General features: G+C 36.0%; 1 protein-coding gene across 8 annotated transcripts in view; it reads right to left on the bottom strand.

Annotated features, from left to right (window-relative positions):
* Positions 1 to 3,612: 3,612 nt before the first annotated feature.
* The window catches only part of FOXN3 (forkhead box N3), a 496,195-nt gene continuing 478,472 nt past the window's right edge, over positions 3,613 to 21,335 (bottom strand). For all 8 annotated transcript variants that reach the window (XM_051977428.1, XM_051977426.1, XM_051977427.1 and 5 more), the window contains one exon: positions 3,613 to 5,845. In XM_051977428.1, the coding sequence (XP_051833388.1) occupies positions 5,305 to 5,845 (541 nt within the window). In that variant the 3' untranslated portion in view covers positions 3,613 to 5,304. The remainder of the gene's footprint in view (positions 5,846 to 21,335) is intronic.

Raw genomic sequence — 21,335 nt, 5'->3', positions numbered from 1 at the left:
CATTGCAGCAAAGGTTTGGTAACTTCCTATATAACCATACCAAGGAACTCCTGGAAATATAAAAATCTATTGGGGATAGGGAAAGAGAGTTTATGAAACACTATGGATAGGGCAGAAGGAGAATTAATGCAATTTCCTTTCTGAATATTGAGGAAAAATTAAATTATAATGAACAGAATTTTAAAAACTGTCTACACGTACAGCATTTAAGAAAAAAAAATTATCTAAAGATAATCTCTTAAATGTGTTAGAGCCAATAATATGTTGTACTAGGTTACAGAACACAAATATGCTCTAGGCCACTTAAGGTAGCTTTAAATGCTGTTGAAATATTATTTAATCACTGGAGCTACCATGGTCCAAAAGACCAATTATGAAAACAGAATGTGAAACACTATCTAATGATGAGTAGGGAAGGTTATTAGGATAAGCTAATAAATAAATGGGTATTGGAATTTGAATGATCAAACATTTGGAAGGGAATTTTTAGACCTAAAGTGGATTAAGTTTATGCAAAATATTCTTTCACAAATAGGGCTTTGCTTAAATTTTTTTTTCCCCCACTGCATGACTCCTATCACTTTGCCTTCAAAGGCACTGACCATCTTGTCCTTAGATGAGGTACATTATAAATAGCACTTGCTGCTCCCTTCTCCCCCCTAACCCCTCACCTCTGTTCATTGCTAGTATGTATATATATATATATATGTATGTATATATATATATATATGTATATATATATATATTTACAAAGTCAAATTCAATTGCTTTTTGGAGGAGTTGGCCCTAAGAGTTACTAGTAAGAGTAAGGAAAAGCTTGGGGTTCAAGGCGAATTTTGTAATGATTTTCATAGAGTGTTCCATGCATATCTTTTGGCCTATGCTAAAAGTGCAAATTGGTAGGTCCTGGGAATATGGTAAATAGAGATTACTAGATATTAATGAAGTTTGGAATAGTGTCTTCTCATTCTAGTAATGTGAAAAAGATGGGCAGATGATGTCTAAATTACAGTGAAATCAGATACATTAGAAACAGATTAGGTCCAAAGAACAGTAATTAATAGATGACATTTTGGAAGGAGGTGTCTACTAAAGCATTTTAAGCGTCAATTCACGGTAGTGACTTGGCCAAAAGTCTTAGATGCAATACTGACCAATTTGCAGACTAACTGCAATACAAAGTTCAGGGGGTTGGCCAACCCAGTGGGCAGCAAAATTAGGAGCACAAGAGATCCTAATCCTAGAGCAGGCAGCTGAGGACTATTATCCCCCTCACCCAGGGCTATGAAGTTTCTTTATTTAAAGGCCCACAAAACAAAGTTTTTGTTTTTGCTATAGTCCGGCCCTCCAACAGTCTGAGGGACAGTGAACTGGCCCCCTATTTTAAAAGTTTGAGGACCCCTGGGCTAGAGCATAGAATCAAACATAAAGTAACAAGATGAAATTTACGAGGGAAATATGTAAATAAAGTCTTAAGATGCTTCAGAAAATTAACCTCCCAGGTTCCAAAAAGGTCAGGTGTGGTGAGGCAGCAGTTAATCTGAAAAGATTTAGGGAATGAAGGAGATGGTAAGCTACATAAATGAACAGAGGGATATTAGGGGGAAGGGAGGATGGAGTGGGGGAAATTGATATCATGTGCTACATTTAGAAAAGTCTAGTATACAGAACAAGGGAAAAGGAGAAATCCAGTGCATTTTGCCCTGGTCAGACCCCATTTGCAGAATTTGTGCTCAGTTTGGAGTGCCACATTTTAAGAACATGAATAGGAGGGGAAAGTATTCAGAGAAGGATGACCGGCATAGTGAAGGGCTTTGAAGATCATGCCATATTCAGATCACTGGGATGGAACTAGGGAAAAGAGAACCAGAGGGAGACAGAAAACAGATTAAATTTGGCTACAGAGAACAGAAGAAGGGGCAAAGGGAAGTAGGAGACACACACATTTCAGAGTGTTGGAAGGAAAACCTTCCTTATAGTTACAGCTACTATTGAAAGGGTTTCTTCAAGAGATAGTAAGTACCACCAAAGAAGTGGTCTTCACGGAAAAACTGCAGGACCTAGTTTCAGATTTGTTACAGAGGAGACTCTTGGCCTGGTATGGATTGGACAGGATACCCTCAGAGTTCCTTTCCAATTCAGATCTTGTGATTCTGTACTGACTCATTGTTTTGGTTGTGCACAATGTGTAATGTTCAAAATAAAAAAGAAAAAGAGCCCCTGCTAAAATTGCCCCAACAAAGTGAGACTTGGGGAAAATGACACTTAGAAGTTGCTGATTGAGGTATTTAAGCAAAAAAAGTGGTTCAAGAGTAAAGAACACAAAAGGATTGAGATAAGAAATTACATGAAATATTTTAAGGTTTTCTAAAAAGAGTCTTTGCTCATTTAAAAAAGAAATGATCAGAAACTGTTTATATGTATTTACTGGAAAAAACGATACCTTGCAAAAATCAGGCTTGAATGTGTTCTGCAAAATATGGATTAAATACAATTTAGAGAGAGAGAAGTTGGAGTGGGTAATCTTTTCTATTAATCTATAGGGATTGCGGGCTTAAAACAGTGAGAAAGGAGAACTCAGATTCATTCTGCCTTTGAGTGACTATGATGCAAGGGAACTTAGGTGAACCTGAGAGAACAGATTGCCTCCATTTCTGTCCCCATTTACCAGATGGGAAATAAAAAAAAACAAAAAAAACAACAAAAAAAAACGTGTTTCAGTGACAGAATCTTGCCTGAGTAATGCTGCTGTATTGGCAAAAGATGAATTCAGGCTCAATTAAGTGGCTCTACTTGTGATATATTTATAAAACAAAGAGTTTCCCTTCACTGAATCAGAGGAAAACAATTCTGTGGTATAGGCCAATTGGTCTTCACCCTTTGATTTAAAGGCCTGCATTCCCTCACATTCCCCCTTACACAACCTTTCTTTTCTTAATCAAAATTACCTCCCAGGACATTCTGTATTGGACAGTAATTGGTTGGTTCTAATTTCAGTTCTCTGGGAAGGTAAGGAAAAACTATCAGATCTTTCTGTTAGCTTTTCAAGAGTTTTTTGAAAAGGAGGAAAAACCCAAGATCGAATAAGCATATTTGCGTTTTTTAAAAATAAATGACACATAAAAGAGGTTTCTATTTTTCACTAGGTTGTCCTGTTGCAGTGTATCCTCATAATTCAGATAATTTTAGAACAATATTCTAGAATGCTGAGGACATGGAGATCAGGGGCTTTTTCTTGCCTCCTTTTAACTTCTATAGTTACTGTAAAATGTCCTGGGAATTGCATTTCCACCACCTGTGTCCCTGTCTCCTGAACATTGTACCGTATTTCACACCACTATCAGATAAGGCCTGTTAGCAATTTCTTCTTCCTCCTTAGGGGCAAATTTGCATAATTATTCACTGCCATCTATCCTAGAACCAAATCATCATGATTTTCTCAGTTTCAGCTTCCCATTATTCTCTTGATTCTATCATATACACTCACTACTAAATTTGCCCTCAAATTATTGCGTCATGTTAGACATGTACAGACAAAGAGAAAGGACACACTTTTTAAAACAGAGAAGTCAGGGTGGGGGGGAGAAGGGGCTGAATGTTCAGACAAGGCAGTATAGTTCAACCATCCAAGCCCTACCAGAGCGTGGAGTTTATTTATATATTTATATATATATATTTATATATATTGCAGAGTAAATTCCCCAACAGTCAGTGTTTGTCCCTGAAGAAGGTTAAACCTTAAACACCTGCTTCAAAAAACCAAAAATAAAACAAAACAAACAAACAAAAAAAAATCAACAACAACAATAACAAAAAAAAAAAAAAAAAAAAAAACCCAACCAGAACAAAAAACAAAAAACTTCTAAGCCTAAAGGCTTAAAAATTAGAGGCATAGCCTTTTCTCTATTTTCTATATTTATATGAAAATAATTCATGCTTCATGCTAAATACATTATTTACCTTACAAGAACTTTGTTATCTTTGAATAAAAAAAAGTTTTGTTTTTTTGTGTGGTTTTTTTTTTGTGTGTTTTTTTGTGTTTTTTTTTTGTGGGTTTTTTTTTTTTTTTTTTTTTGTGATTTCTTGTTTTGTTTTCCTCAAAGGAATCCATGCACTGTGGATCAAATATTCTTGCTGGCTACACTGGATGAATCTGGAAATCAATGATTTTTGCACAGATGAATCCTGACTGACATTAACTGCAAACTCCATTTTGAGGGCAGCTTAGGAGCTCTTTTTTGGTAGATTTTATTTTCTTGTCCACCAATATGCCTTGAAAACAAAAAAAAATTTTTTTAACACATCATAATACTAATGGCAGGTTTTGTAGCTTCTAATTTTTTTTAAACTAGATCAAATATTTTTGATCCACAGAAAAAGATCTGTATCATTATTTCTTTCCTTAATATCTACTGTAATTTCTTAGACTTGATTGCTTTTCACTCAGGCAGTTAAGAAGACATAGCTTGTTCTCTGCATTATTGTTATTTTTTGTATGCAGTGCCAATCTTCGGGTTTATGGCTTCTGAATCTACTATAGAATACAGAATTCAATGATTAGCGAAATCTCTAACAATTTGCCCTATTTCTTCTCATCATTCACTGAAACTCATCACATACACAATTCAGTTTCCACCACTTAAAAGGCATCAGTCTTTATATTTTCAAGCCACAAGGGTATGTAAAAGCAGAAAACAACTGTGCCTGACATGTGGCAACTCCAGACTTGCAACGGTATCACTGGAAACCATAGTGCCACTGGCAGGTTCTTGGTTCTGTCAAGACGGAAGGGTTTCCTGCTTTCCCCAAATCTCCTTATTCACATTCAATTCATTAACCCAATCGTGTGATCATTTTAATTTCTTAATCCTAGGGGTTAGGCCTAACCAATGACTGATTTGTGCACATTTCCTCTAGGACCCAAGGAGTAACTGATGCCAAATTGTATTTCCATTGCATTAAAGCGGGTGTCACAGCATATTCAACCATGTACTTCTGACAAGCTGGAGAAAGCAATGTAAATTTTGGCTTTTATGGTTTTGTCTTCAGATAATGAAAAGCTTTTGTAAAACAGCTGAGTGTCAGTATGAGTTCTATGGCTTCAATCTCCTTTAAAAATAAAAAATTTTAAGGGTCCAAAAAAAACAAAAACAAAAACAAAAACAAAAACAAAAACAAAAACCCTAAACCAAACCAAAAGGGAAAAAAAATTGTTGATATTGCCACAAATCATTAGAATTCTCCTGACGTGCTGAAACAAAAAAAATTTTTTTTAGTAAGTTCAAAACAAATCAGTGATTTGTTTTAATTTTTTGTGGTTTCCTTTTGCTCTTTCTGTCCCTTTGCCGTCCGATTGGTGATGTTATTCAAGCAGGATCGGATTCCTGCTAAGTGTAAGAGAGATCCAGCTGCTTCCTTCATCTCCTCATCATCACTCTCTGGGGGCTTCTCCGTGCGTCGCTTTTTAAGGGGCAGTGTATCACTGGGGACTTTCCTCACCTTGGATAAATGCTGCCTTTTCTTGTGCTGGGACGCATACCCACTGTCAGCTAAAGAATCCTTGGTCTCCTTTCTGTTATGCTTCCTGTCATCCTCTTCAGTTTCACTATGGCTCTCATGGCTCTGGAAGCTAATCTCGCTGCCCTCACGGCTGCCCTTTGTAGCAAACTCATAATGGTCATCAGCAGAAGAAGAAGAAATGGAGTCACTGGCTGGGGAGGTGCTCCTGGGATTGGAAGATTTGGCACTACTATAATTGTGATCTTCCTTTGGGTCACCACTAACAACTGGAGAGCCACAGGACTGCTCACTTTCTGTCCTCATCCGACAACTGGTCACACCATTCCTAAAGAAAGGAAAAAAGGTATAGCATCAAACTAGAGGCAGGAACAAAAAAATTATCAAACAATTTTGCTTTTGACTACAGATAAACAATTTCACCTCAGAAATGTCAAACTCATAACTTGGCAGTGCTATACTTGAAAGAACATCAGAAACTCTATGGGAGGAAGTAGAGCTGGTGTGAAGAAATAGGTGCCAATATCCAATGCCTGAATAACCCATTCTTCTATTAATGATATTTTCATTCAGTGTGGCTAATCAAAGAATCAAAATAATACTTCTGACAATAGTGGAAGCTCAATTTATTATCTTAAGTTTTGAAAAATCAGGTGGCAGTTGTTCGATTTCATGAATCAGCAAAGATTATGGAATAAGAAAGCATCTGATGTTAGTGTGGACACTTGAGGATGGATGAGGAAGTAGATTCTTTTCTTAGGGCAATTATCCACAGGGGGAAAAATAGTTATAGTGATTTTGGTTTTTTTTTTGTTTTTGTTTTTTTGGTCAAGAGATTAAACATAAGGCTAAAGATGGAGTGGAGTGGTTGACTTCTCTCCCACCTGATCCCTAGAAGTTAGACATTAGGTTAACAGATGACCTAGGGAACATTTTTTCCATCTTTATAAACAGGGACAGTGATTTCTAATAGATCAAGGAATTAGAAACCATTCTTAAATCATGAGTTGTATAAAAACAGGATGGATTCGAGGTGATTTAAAGGCTATAGTTTGCTGACCTGATACATACAATTGCTAAGATACCTTCCTAATTCTAATCTATCTCATTGATGATCTATGTATCTAGCCCTAGTCTTTCACTTGAATTCTAGTCCCAAATCATTAACTGCCTCACAGACATTTCTCAGTGAGTATTTCATATTCACCTCAAACTCTCTCATGATTAAAACAAAACTTATTATTTTTCCCCCCAAAAAAATATTCCTCTCTTTCTAGTGTCCCTATTTCTGCTAATAAAACTACCATCCTTTCAGAATTTAAAAAATCATTTTCAGTTTCTCGCTGTTCCTGAATAGCCCTCTCCTCACTATTCTCTTCCCCTGAGGCAATTAGGCTAGGTGACTTGCCCAGGGTCACACAGCCAGGAAGTGTAAAGTGTCTGAGGCCAGATTTGGATTCAGGTCCTCCTGACTTCAGGGCTGGTGCTCTATCCACTGTGCCACCCAGCTGACCCTTTCCTCACTATTTTCAATTAGATTGCCAAGGCTTGTCCATTGTGACTCCATAGCATTTCTGACATCCATTTCCTTTCTCTCTACTAACACAACCACATCCATAAGTCAGGCTTTTCATTATCTATCATCTGCTACAGTCTCTTAATAATCAAACAAACAACAGAAAGTTAGGCATTATTTACTATGTGCCAGGTTAGTGCAAAGATTAAAGTAAAAACATTCTCTCTTCAAGTATCTTTAAAGTCTGACCACGAAAACAATACATTCCTATACAGAGATATAGAAAAATATATACAAAATATATATGCAAAATAATTTCAGGGGGGAAATTCTAGTAATAGTCTGTGGTGATCATGTAGAAGAAGGTGGCATTGGTGCTAAGTCTTGAATGGAACAAGGACTCCTGAGGGTCAAAGATGAAGAGTAAGTGCATTCCAAGTTTGAAGAAATAACCAAAGCAAAGACAGAGAGGTAGGAGAATGCCTTGTGTGAAGAATAGAAAGGACTGTCTCATTGCACTGTGGTGTATGTGAATAATATACAATGTTATACTATACACACACACATAATATATGGTACATGTATTTTATACACACAATATTCATACACGGTACATAAATGTATATGGTATGTACAATATAATATTATACAATACCCTCTAACTGTAGAGTATGTGTAATAATATACAATATGGCCACTGGGAAGGTAGCTTGGGACAAGGTTGTAAATGGCTTTAAATGACAGAGTTTATAGTTGATCCTGGAGGTGAGACAGAACCCACTGAAATGTACTGAGAGTAGAAAGTGTGTTGCAAAATGGCACAATCTGACTGGATATTAGGAAAAATTTTGGCAATTTTATGAAGGATGAGTTGGAAAGGGGACACCAATTAAAAGGCGATTACAATAGTACAGAGGTGGCAAAAGTCTGAGCCAGGGTGGTAGCTGTGTGAGTAGGAAAAAAAGGTGGAGGGGAGAGATATTGTGGAGGTAGACATGACAACATTTAGCAACTGAAGTGATGAGTAAATTCAAGTCTCTCCTCTCTATAATTCATTCTCTACCGAGTTACCAAAGGGATATTCTGAAAACACAATTATGATGACATGACTGGCCTGATTTAAAAAAAAAAAGTTACAGTGGCTCCTTATTTGGAATAAAATAGAAGCTTCTTTATTTGGTGCTCATAGATCTTTGTAATCTGTCTCCAAATACCTTTCCACAATGTTTACACTTTACTTAACCTTTTAGCACCCCCTCACCATCTACCTCTCAGGGTTATTGTAAGGATCAAATTGGATATTTTTTTAAATGCTTAGGACAGTGCCTGGCACATAGTAGGTGCTTAACAAAGGCTTGTTCTCTTCTCTTCCTCTACTTTCTGGACTTTACATTTCAATCAAAACAAAATTTACTTATTATTTTTTAATGTGCCATTTCCCACCTCTGATTTTGAACAAGCCATGTTCCATGCTTGGAATGCACCCTCCCTCTTTGCACATTATCACCTCTTAGAATCCTTATCTTCCTTCAAAGCTAAGCTCAAATGGCACCTTCTAAAGGATGCTACCTCCTCACCATTAGTATCAAAACTCCAAAATTTACTATATGTTTTCTACAAACTTTTATGTATGCAAATTGTTTCCCTACAGAAACAATCTACTCATTAAATGCAGTAGATATTTCATTTCTCTCTTATGTCCAGAGACTAGTTAAATGCTTGGAATCCAGGAAGCTCTTGCTTGATACTTTAATGAATGAATGATTCTTGAGGGATCCCAGTAGTAGGTGGGATTTCTTTCATGAAGGACTACAGAAAAGAATTGTTCCATCATCATCATCATCTTTTATCAGTCAACACTTCTATTAGTCAGCCCTTGTGGCATGATCATAGGATAAAATTACTTTATGGTTGGGGAAAAAGGCATTCTGGTTAAATGACTACTTTTGGGTAAGAGGGCATTTCTGTGCCCACAACACCAGCTTCCAACAAATTAGAATGTAATTAATACAAAAAATCCTAACAAATGTAATTTAATCTTCAAATATTCAGAAGGGACATCGGGATCTTGCTTCAGGGTCATCATGATGAATATTAATTATCACTCCACAGTCCTATGGGAAAAATTCTAGTTACTTGAGCTTTGGAGATATTTGGATGCTGGATAAAAGGGAACACACTGTACAAAACTGAGCAAAAATCAGATGTTCCCTGAATACTCTGGGTCAGCAGTGGAACCACCTTAATTCACTGACCTTAGATGATAGTGACTTAATAAAACTTCAATGGTTTAGACAAGAGAATGCCTTTCCTCTTCCAAATTTGTGTTGACCCCAAACACCTGTGAGTGTGAAAAAGAACCTTGAAACATGTGAATTTCTAATTTTAAGTGACAGTAATCTCAGTGACTCAACCATCACTGGGGAAATGTGCTTTTGGGGATTATATTTCTGAGATAAATGGAGTTTGATTACTCCTTCTTCCCTCAAAATTCCAAAACTTCTAAAATTTTAATGTGATGATAGAAAGCCTGTTATAATGTATAATTCCCCTTCCCTATCTTCTAAAACTAAGTGTGGCAAAATCTCAGGCACCCAGAATCCTTGAGGAATGGAGAGATGGGGGACAAGCAGGGAGAGGGAAGAGGAGATAGACAGAGACAGATGGGAAAGAGACAAGAAGAGAGATAGAAAAAGAGAGAAGGGGAGACAGACAGTAAAAGACAGTGGAGAGGGAAGACAGAGATAGAGACAGAGATGGGGAAGAGATAAACAGATAAGGAGGGGGAAGATATGCAGGGGAAGGAAGAGAGACAGAGGCAGAGGGGGAGACAGATAAAAGAGAAACAGAAAAGGAGCGAGAAAAAGAGTGGAAAGAGAACATCAGAACTTCTGGCATCAGAACTTTTAATATTTATTAGTTGCCTAATAACCTTGGGGAAATATAATAGTGACAGTAGTAGTAGTAGTAGTAGCAGCAGCAGCAGCAGTAGTAGCAGTGGGAGTGGTAACACTAGTAGTAGCAGTCACTGGCATTCATACAGTGACTATATGACTTTGTGTAAAGACTGATTTTTTTCAGGTGTAAAATGAAGGGACTAATGTAGATGAGAGAGGTCAAATACAGTATGGGAGAGTGGCCAGATGTAAAAATGTAAGAGGGAAATATTTAACAAAATAAAAATAAGATAAAACATAGATAAAAACGCATTTTAAAACCAAGTCAACACACAGCCTTTAGGGATCCTGATGTATGGATTAGTGGTCCCCAGTTCCAACTACATTCAACATCACTGGACTAAATGACCTTAAAAGCTACTTTTAGCTCTAAATCCAAGTTCTGAATTTACTAGCTTCAAGATTTTCATCATGAACCAAGAGGTACCTCTGAATACTCCATCAGGTATTTCTGACCTTGGTGATGGTGGGTTCGATTCCCTAGGTCTTAATGCTAAAAGTGTATTCCCTCTATTACCCTCACTGCCCGAGTTTAAGAGAGATAGAGATGAGTAGGGAAAGGAAACCACACAGCCTAGTTGGAACAGCAAAGGAAAGAGTTAAAAGGTCATTAAAAGTCATTTTGTTCTAATGTTCTTAACAGATAAGGAAATTGAAGCTCACAGCTCACAGGACCAGAGAAGGGACCTTGGAAGACTTTTAGTTCAGCAGCCCCATTTTATAGAATAGGAAACTCCAAAGAATTTAAGTTATTTGTCCAAGATGACATAGTTGATTACCAAAAGAACATTGTATATAGTAACAGCAATATGATTTTAAGAATAACTTTGGACCTCTGATTCAGCAGTATCCCAAAGAGATCATAAAAGAGGGAGAAGAATCCTCATGTACAAAAATGTTTGTGGCATTTTTTTTTTGTAGTGGCAAGGAACTGGAAATTAAGTGGATACCCATCAGTTGGAGAATGGCTGAATAAATTATGGTATATGGATGTAATGGAATGTTATTATTCTATAAGAAATGATCAGCAGGACGATTTCAGAAAAGCCTGGAGAGACTTACGTGAACCAATGATGAATGAAGCAAGTAGAAGCAAGAAAATATTGTACACAGTAACAAGATTATGTGATGATCAACTGTGATGGACTTGGCTCTTCTTAGCAATGGGGGTGATTCAAGACAATTGCAATAGAATTTGGGATAGAAAGTGCCATCCATATCTAGAGAGAACTATGGAAACTGAAGATGGTTCAAAACATAGTATTTTTATCTTTGTTTACTTTTTCTTTCTCATGTATTTTTCCCCCTTTTTGGTCTGACTTTTCTCATACAACATGAAAAATATGAAAATATGTTTAAAAGAATTGTTAGCTGCCTTGGGAAGGGGGGGAAAGAAAGAGAAAAAATTTGGAACACAAAATCTTACAAAAATGAATTCTGGAGGGAGAACTAGATGGTTCAGTGGGGCAGCTAGATGGTATAGAGGATAGAGCACCAGCCCTGAAGTCAGGAGGACCTGAGTTCAAATCCAGACTCAAATGCTTTATACTTCCTAGCTTTGTGATCCTGGGCAATTCATTTAATCCCAATTGTCTAAGCAAAAAAGAAAAAACCCAAACAAATTAAAAAAACAAAAAAATGAACTCTGGAAACTATCTTTATGTATATTTGGAAAAATAAAATACTATTGGGGGGAGATGAATAATCATTTTGACTATTATAAATACCCACATTAACTATAAAGGACATAAGAAGAAAGATGCTATCTGTAATCCAAGCAAAGAACTGATAAATAGAAGTACAGATAGAAGAATTTTACGTATCTATTTGTGTCTAATGGTTACCATCTGGGGAAAAGGGAAGAAAAAAGGGGTGGGGGGAGGAAATTTATATGAAAACTTTGTTGTGTATTTAAAAGGAATAGCAAGTTACATATAACTGGATTTGTGATTGCATGTGCAATCATCTTTTTATCATATGTTATGGAAATGTTTGCTTTATTCCTTAAGTTAAAAAAAAATTAAAAACAAAAAGCAAACAAGCACTGCTATGAGGCAGGCACTGTGCTAAGCACTGAGGATACAAAAAGAGTCAAAGAGCTCATAAAAACATTTGAGTTCAAGTTGTACCCAAGTTGGCCATTTGACTCTAAAATCAACACTCTTCCCAAAAGGAAACTCTTCCCCTCATCCTCTAGTTATCCACCTAAGTTTGTGATAAAATAAGGGCCGATTAAAAAGATACTGAGCTACCACGAACAAACAAGTATACTTTATCTCCAGGCCATTATTATAAGTATAAATGATTACACTGTGTTTTCACAGTGAGACAGGAGTGTTGGTCTCAAGAGTTAGGAAGCCCCTGGGTTCAGATACTGTGTCCAAGACATATTCTGAGCCTGGACAATTCACTGAAGCTTTCTGGTGGCCCAGGACATTCGTTCTCCAAAACTATAATTCTGAGTTCAGTTGCTGATATGATTAAAGGGAGTTTCTTTGCCGCTGAATATCAGTGCCAATGTAATTACAGGCCCAGACCTTGCTACCACAGAACTGTCACAGTGGCCACTTCAGGAAATCACTGAACTTTTGACTGTGCACTAAGCAGTCCCAGAATGCTGCCATTTTTTGGGGGGTGGGGGTAGGAATTGTCGCTGTTGTTTTCAGTTCTTGTATCTTCTTTCATAGTTTTGCTCTCTCCCTCCACTGTCAGGTTTCTGAGGTCACTTCTTGCTGTTTTCCCTAAGGGTGCCTCTAGCAGCTCAGCTCCCATCCTACTTCTAATCTGCTGTGGACTGAGAAACCTGATAATCAGGGCTTGTTAGAACTCGGTGCAAAGAGCGAACAGGTTCATGCTTTGTGAGGGCCTGGAGGGATCCCTCTAATGAGTCAAATATGTGGGTTTTAGTGCATAGACAGAGATAGCTACTTCAGCTTCTTTAAGAGTCTCACCTCTTCCTTCCCTCCACTTTTTTTTTTTTTTTGGGGGGGGGGATGCTTCTTCATGGTTCTAGGCTGTGTAACAAGGTAGCCAAGATTGGATAGGTGAGGTGTAAGCAGGCTGTGAAGTCTACTTCTATAGTTTTACCAAAGATAAATGAAAATGGAAGGAGCTATTACTAATTTTCTCCTCTGGTATAAGTTGAAGTTCTTGAGATTTTTTAAAAAAAATTTAAAAATTTTTTTTAAATTAATTTTTTTTAATTTTTAAAAATACTTAAATTTTAAAAAAATATATATTTTTAAAATTTTTATTTTTAAAGTTAAATATATATATCTGTATCCCTAGTACCTAGTATTGTGCCTGATCCATAATTGATAGTTGGTTATCCTTTCTTCCACATCATGGGGTTAGAGGCACAGTGACCCCAATGATCTGGAAAATCCATAAAACTTTTTGGCTCTCTCTTTTGTATTAGAGAAGAAATCTGAATTTTTTCTTTTTTTTTTTTATGGGATGTTTACAGTACCTCATTATAGATATGAGTATATTTATAGCATTAAAAGATAAACTATGTTGATATTAGATAATACTACATATATATTTTATACATTTCTAAGTTTCTAAATTTATTCCTATGTCACTTGCAGCTTCTAAAAAACTCCTCCCAAATTCCCATTTCATTTTTTATGCCATGTGGAAAGGATAACTATTTAATAAATGATTTATTGACTCACAGTCTGGTCTTTGTCATTTAAATACTAAGAGAGTAAAAGAAAAAGAAATTCTGTAAAAACAGCACAAAAACAGTTTCACTACTTGAAACTGGAGGAGCCATGCTATTCTTGGCTTTTTAGACACTTCATATGTTTCCCCTGAATTTTCATTCATGCTTTAAGATTGAGGTTCACATAGATGATCTCCAAGGAAGTATGACTGCAGAATAGTTAAGAGCAGACTCTACCTAGTGTTGACTAAACATCCTGAAACAAGTACCAAACTTTGCATGTAAATGTATTAAAGGGGTATATGTTTTTTATTTGTTTGAAATTAGAAAGGCATAGAACCATATTGGAGAACTTTGTTGAAAGAGCCCTAGGAAATCATCTATTTGATCTAATTTTCTCATTTTACATATTAAAAAACTGAGAGCAAGAAGAGATGGGAAAGCAACAGGTCTCCACTGTCAAGGACAGGTCAAGAAAACATTGAAATTGTGGCCTTTAGAGTTCACCTGCCAGGGAAGGAGAATGATTGTCATTACTAAAGTAGGGACGCACCATTTCTAATGACAATATTTCAAGCTTAAAAAAAAAAAAAGTTTGCAATGACAGAACTTCATTAAAGGGAAACAACATATAAAAGTCTACTTCTACTTAATAGCACTGACTTTTCTCTAGATTTTAGCATGGCTTATAAGCCATAAATTACATATGGGACACAGCAGGAAGAGACAAGCTCCTTCAATTATTAATAACTCAGTGCAAAGTCATTCATGATTGTGCAAGCCAGCTGCATTTACTTGGAGATGGCTCACCACTGCAGGGGTTGTCATTACAGGATACCAAATGCTCAAAACGAGAAATCAACCATCCCAAACTAGTTGTAAGCTGAATTTATAACTATCGCCTCAAAATCATTCATTAAAGTGAAACAAGGGATGCATTTTAAATGGCTGCATATTTTTTTTTGTTTTAGCTAAAATTTACATGTAAAGATGTTCAAAATTATCATACATTAGCATGAATTAAAGTCGCTTGATTTTACTAAGCCTCTAATAGTTTAAGCAATATGGTTCAACAAAACCATATGCTACTAATCTTCAAAATGAACCTGGTATTAATTCTCTTGTCAGGTAGAACTGAAAATACTTAGTAAAGAAGAAATCATAATAGTTCAGACCAAGAAAAATAATTTTTCCCAATAACTTAAATGGTGGTGGTATGGAAGTTAGGCTGTGATTACCATATTTTTATATATAATAGGTCTTTTCCCTATAGACTATGCTCAGGGGGCAGGCACTCTTTTGTTTTGTTTTTTTAATTCTCCACAGATCTGTAGTGCTTTATCCTATAGCACACATTAAAATTTAATTTAACATTTATTCCATACCAACCATGTGCCAGACATTTTACTAGGAACCACAAAAAAGACAAAAATAGATTTTGCCCTCAAGAAGTCTACACTTTAATAGGAACACAGCCACAGAAAAGTACATAAGAATTAGACACAAAATATGTTGAATGCTGAATGAATAAATGCATTTTCTCCAATAGTTAAACTATTTCCATTATTAATTTGTAACTTAATTGTTTATAAATAGTAAATCTCTAAATCTTAAGTGACATTTAGGTTGAGTTGATGACGGGTATGAAGAAAGTTTTGTAATTCTGTATGTTATCTTGTTTGCAAGCAGCTATTTGCTTGTTGTCTTCCTCATTAGATTGCAGACTCTTTGACAGAAAGGTCATTGTATCTCTGGCAGTTAGCACAGTGTTTGGCACATAATAAATGCTTGTTGACTTGTTGACACAGTGCTGGAAGCAGGTGAGTTATTATAATTCCTTCCATACAGTGAGCATACTGGAGTTACTATCTTTGAACTTTCTTATTATTGTTTAGAGCAGTCACCTACTGAAAGGATTTATTTGGAGAGTCCAATTTTTTAGCAAGCCTAAACAAATGAATCAAAATCAAAGGATTATTGAAGCAATATTCTGAAGGCAGGCTAGTCTCTCAAAGAGCAAGTCTGTCTATTAAGAATTAGAACTAGAAAGATTTGGGGAGAGATGAGTGGCTCAGGAAAACTGACAAAAAGGTCACTTAATCCTTAAAGAATAGCTTTCCTCAACTCCTCTTAAAAAGGGGAGGTGGAAAGAAGGGAAACAGTATTCTATTTGAGATATATCTAGAAATTACTTTTTTACAAAAAGGAATTAATAAAAAAAATTTTTAATGCATTAATAGTTTAACCTGCCTTCCTTCCTCCCCCGCCTAAATATAAGATCCCAATGGAAAGACAGAATGAAAATGAAACATGAAGAAGACTCCTGAAGAGATTAACTGAGGAAGAGAAATAAGAAAATATAATTTTTAAAAAAACTAGAATATAAAGCTTTTATTAAAAAGCAGCTTTTGCTGTTGCTGAGTTTTTGGTTATGTCCAACTCTTTTTCTTGAAGCAAAAATACTAGAGTGGTGTGTCATTTCTTTCCCAGCTCATTTTAAAGATGCAAAACTGAGGCAAACAAAGTTAAGTGACTTTCCTAGGGTCACACAGCTAATAAGTGTTTGAGGCTACAATTGAACTCAGACTCTTCTGATTCCAGGGCTGACACTCTAATCCCAGCTTCTTAAACTGTGGTTCAGATCCCATATGGGGTCTCATAACTGAATGTGGGGGGGGGGGTCACAAAATTATGACTTATTATCAGTAACTATTTGATTTGTTACCTATATAGCTGGAGTCATGTAATAATTTCTTGGGCAAAAAGGGATTTCAAGTGGAAAAACTTTAAGAAGCCCTATACTAGCCAACCTAACTATTCCCCTAACTTTAGAATTCTAAAGTGTTAAAGGGTATAGGTTCTTTTTAACTGGTAGACTATGGTTCTTCTGAGTGTGTTCAAATAACCCAGTTCAATCTTAGCTGAGCCTTATTAGTTCTCATGTCTAGAAAATGAGGAGGTTGTTTCAAATGATCCTTAAAGACCCCTTCTAAATCTGGGTCCTCTGAATGCACAAGAATAAAGCTCTAGGTGGCAAATCACATAGTCCAGAAGATAATTAAAGTCTGGAACACACTCTTGGTTGCCTTCTTGGTTAAGGCAGAGGCTGCACCTTAATGGACCTTCAAAAGCAGTAGGGGGAGTGCCATGGGACTTTCAAAATGGGCCAATGTTTTTTCATGAAGAAATCCACTTTCCAACCCTTCAATCTCTACAATGATTCCAACCCCCTCCCCAAAACCTCAATAAGAACAATAACAACAACAAAAACTGGATCAAAGAACCACAAGCAAAAGGGTAAGTAATATTTTTGTTCTCTTCCAGTTGTTATCTTAAGGGGCAGTATTCTGGCTAGAGTTAAAAACAAAGCAAAGCAAAGCAAAACAAAGATTTACGCTGGGGCTGTTTGTGGGTATATTTTTGGAAGATGAGGTATGATATGATATATCATATTTTACATTTGAAAAATTTTGATAATGGCTTAGAATTTAGAATAATCAGAAACATAAAATATAATTAAGGCTGCTTACATTGGTTAGTAGAAGCAGGGGGCCAGTTGGCAACTCAACCCTATAAACTTTTCCTCTACCTCTATCTTACTATTTCCCCACCCCTTTATTACTGATTTGGTTCTCATACCAGCTCTGTAGGATAGGTGCTATTATTATCATTCTGAAGATAAGGAAAACTGAGGCAGATAGATAACTGGATTACAGATCTACATGGTTTAGTATCTGAAGCAAGATATGAACTCAGGTATTCCTGATTTCAAGCCTGGTGCTCTATCTACTTTCCAAACTATCTGGGGTCTGTTAGTACTAACAGATGAGTTTTTCTGTCAATATTATATGGAAATTGTGTTTTGATTTTTTAAAAATAAATTGTCTCTAATTTCATCTGTTAATTTTTTGGGGTATATTTAATTTCTTTTCCTCTCCCACTGAAAAGCTGAATGATGTCCTTTTCTCTCTACCTTTTATTTTTTATTTTTGCTGAGGCAATTAGGGGTTAAGTGACTTACACAGGGCCACACAGCTAGGAAGTATTAAGTATCTGAGATCAAATTTGAACTCAGGTCCTCTTGACTTCAGGGGTAGTGCTCGCTCTATCCACTTCACCAACTAGTTGCCCCTCCTCTTTGATTTTTTTGGGAAAAAAAAAATCAAAGAGACCAAAAAAACTGAGATTGAGTTTTAAAAAAACAAGCTTCCTCTATTAATCTGTAGATTAGTAGTAGTATTAGTAGATGGCAAATTAATCTTTGGGCCATGAGCTTTAAAAACAAAACAAAACAAAACAAAACAAATTTGTGAGGCAATGGGGGTTAAAGAATTTCCCCAGAATCACAAAGTTAATAAATGTCAAGTGCCTGAGATCACATTTGAATTCAGGTTATGTAAATTCTAGGACACAAGCTCTATCCCTAGTGCCACCTAGCTGCCCCATCCCCCCTTAAATATGATAACTTCATTAAAACACAATTGGTTTCCTTTGTATTCCTATGTATTATATTTTATGCATTTAAATTTCTGACTCTATAAAGGGGCTCATAGGCTTCACACAAGTATCCAAGAGGTCCATGACACGAAAACTCCCTGCACTACTGAATATCAGATCCAGCTTAATAAGAAAAATTGAACACTTTATTGCTTTTTTTCTTTTTAAAACAAAGAGGGCATATATATATGGAAAAACAAAGAAAATTGAGTGACGGTCTCAGGATGATCAATTCTTCTGATTGACTCCTTTTGATAATGACTTTATAAACTTGTTTTATGACTTCAGGAGGGCCTGGGCTTATGATCTTATGACCTTTTCTCAAAATAATGATTTAAATAATTTGAAGGAAATGCTCAATTTCATCTGGAAGCTAGTTAAAATAAAGATGTAATTGTTTTCCTATGGAAATTCATCTAAAATATTTCCTATATCCCAGCCTAAGAACCTTTTCTTTTTCCAAATGAAAGACCAGCTACTGATTCCTCATCATCCTACCAATCACTCTCTACTAACTGATCCCTCTTCACCTTTACTCTTCATGTGATTTAGCTCCAATCTTTGGGGTCAAAAATAACTTGGGCAAAGGCTAGAAGTTGATCAGTCTTGATGGAGAGGTATGTAGTTCCTGAATGCAGAATTCTCTGGTGATGATTTAAAAATTTTTAGGACCTCTTCATCTCTTAAAATGTCAGAATTTTGCAGAAGTCTCTGCTTTACCCAATATAATTGCTACAACACACTGGACTAAGAAACCCGCAGAGGACTCAAGACAGATAACTTAAGGCTGAAGGATGGCAGGAGTTATTATTTTGAGCACAATGTGTTACAGGTAATATACTCTTAGGCTAAATAAAAATAAGCAGATTTCACATGTATTATGATGGGCCAATATCTAGGGCTATTGTGTAAAAAGTCAACACAGTAAAGTCAATTACACTATTGACAGGGACTCTTAACAAGGAGGTTTTACATCATAATTATATGCAGAAGAACCCAGCAAACACAAGCTGGGTAATGATCAGCTAATAAAATAACACTTCATCTGTATCAATAGCAGCTTCAGAGTTAAGGTAAACAAACATGGCCCATGACACTAAGCAGAGAGAGAAGCCCTTCCACAAAGAAAATGTATTCCCTTAAAAATAAGCCATTCACACAAAGACACACATTCAAATAGAAACACATTCCATCAAGAGAAATAGAGCAGGAACTAGGTCCTTAGTGAGGCTTCCTAAACTCTCCCCACTACATGCTGAACAAATTGTTTCTAAGCAAGGGAACCCTTGGTTCCTTTCAGGTGATTTTATCTGAGATCCCAGTTTAATTCTTACCACTATTTGACACCCATCTTCCTTTTCCTTTTCTTTATACACCCTTACCTCTCACCATCTACCCTGTATTTTAATTTTTCTTAATTTCTGCTGGTCTTGAAGTTCATTTGACACAATGCGAAAACAAATAAAATTTTTAAAGGGAAATAAATAAAATGATGGATATTCAATTATGGTTAATATCAAAATGGTAAATTAGGCTATTTTTCTAGCACTTCTTAACAAACCTTTTTGGAGGCAGAATTTCAGAAATTAAAAAAAAAAATTCTAGTCCAAGGTATAGTAGATGTATCTTGGGTTCTGAAATCCAAATTGCATGCTTATTTTGGACAGTTTAACTCCAAATTCATAAGGTCTGCCCTGTAGCAAGGTTAAATCTTCCCTGACCAATACGTTTCAGAATGGTCAAGTCATGGGCAAAGCAAACTAGAAATTACTCTTTTTATTTCCTAGCATTTGTTAACAATAAGGTGCCTTTTAACAGTTTGTGTCAACTTTCTAATTTTGCCACCTCTCAACCTGAATATTCTCAATAATTCCAAGGCAAATGGAACTAAAGACATTGATTATTGAAATTTGCAAGGAGATAGGATGCAAAGGTAACAATTAAAACTAGCAGGGTTAATTCAGCACCTGCTAGAGGTCATTTTCTTCCCTACTTTTTGGGGAAGGCAATACCTCATCTATGGATTTCCCTCATCTTTTTCAATCTTTTTCCAAGTAAGAATGATATCTTGGACCAAATATGATTATACTCAATATAGTAGCAGAAATCTATGTTTAGCTTTTGTAAATGAAAATTGATTGATGTTATTAAAATAGCTCAAAGAAGGAAAGAGGGAGAAAATAAGGGGATGACTGAAAAAATATTTTATAACAAAAGAACAAGAAATCAAAGGCCATTAACCTGAAGCATGAATGTCAGTAACTCTATTTTACAGAGCAGGGTTAAGATCATTCATCTAAAGATAAACATGACCCACTAATAGAGAACTAAAAGAAACATGTCTGTCTGAACCATGTTTATTTTCAAAGCACCTAAGAATTATATAATCGGACATAATACAGGCTTCTTTTCAATCCCCATTTTCCTTCCTTCCTATTATCTTCTTTCCTTTTCACATCCTACTCCTTTCTTCCCTTCCCTTAAAAGGGAATTATTCATAGAGATAGGTCTTGTGATTTCATTGGTATGGGGAGCTCTTGGATGAGCAAAATCCCTTCACTAAGGCAGACTAGCACCTTTCCTACAAATTAAGAGCCTTAAAAATGTTTCCTATAATTCTGAGATCATTTCAAATGATGGAAGTGATACTTGAAACCCTTCTTTCTGAGTTGCTGAACTCTCTAACCATTACACCAAGCTTCCTCTCTGTTATTATTTACATCATGGCAAAAATGGGTAGAACAGTAGGTTTCAGAAGACCTCAAGCACTCACTGAAACCCCATCAACATTCTAAGCTGCATAGAAACTTTAAATAGCAGGATGCTATTTAACTGTCTTTACAGTTTCAAGGAGGGTTTTTCCCTAATGAGTCAAAAGAAGCTCTAAAGGAACAAATACAGCCCATTAATGTGGAGGGAATACAGTTGTACAAGAATGGCTGGAATAAAGTATTATCTGACTTTTATAGATGCCAAAATAAGAGTCCTTAATGGAGGGAAAAACTTCCTACATTTCTCATAAATTTTTGCTTCTAAATATTCTCAGAATAAGCATGTACGATTAGTTTAACCTCCCTGTATTTAAGTTTCTTCAAATAAAAAGATTAGAAGTCCAAGGATCCAACTGCCTGAAAAATGCACTGGATAAACCTTCCCTTCTCAAAAAGTATTTTCATTCTAA

This window comes from Antechinus flavipes, chromosome 2, assembly GCF_016432865.1.
Source record: "Antechinus flavipes isolate AdamAnt ecotype Samford, QLD, Australia chromosome 2, AdamAnt_v2, whole genome shotgun sequence".
In the NCBI taxonomy this organism is placed as follows: Eukaryota; Metazoa; Chordata; class Mammalia; order Dasyuromorphia; family Dasyuridae; genus Antechinus; species Antechinus flavipes.
Note: the sequence above shows the minus strand (reverse complement) of the source record. Positions and strands in the feature narration are given on the sequence as shown.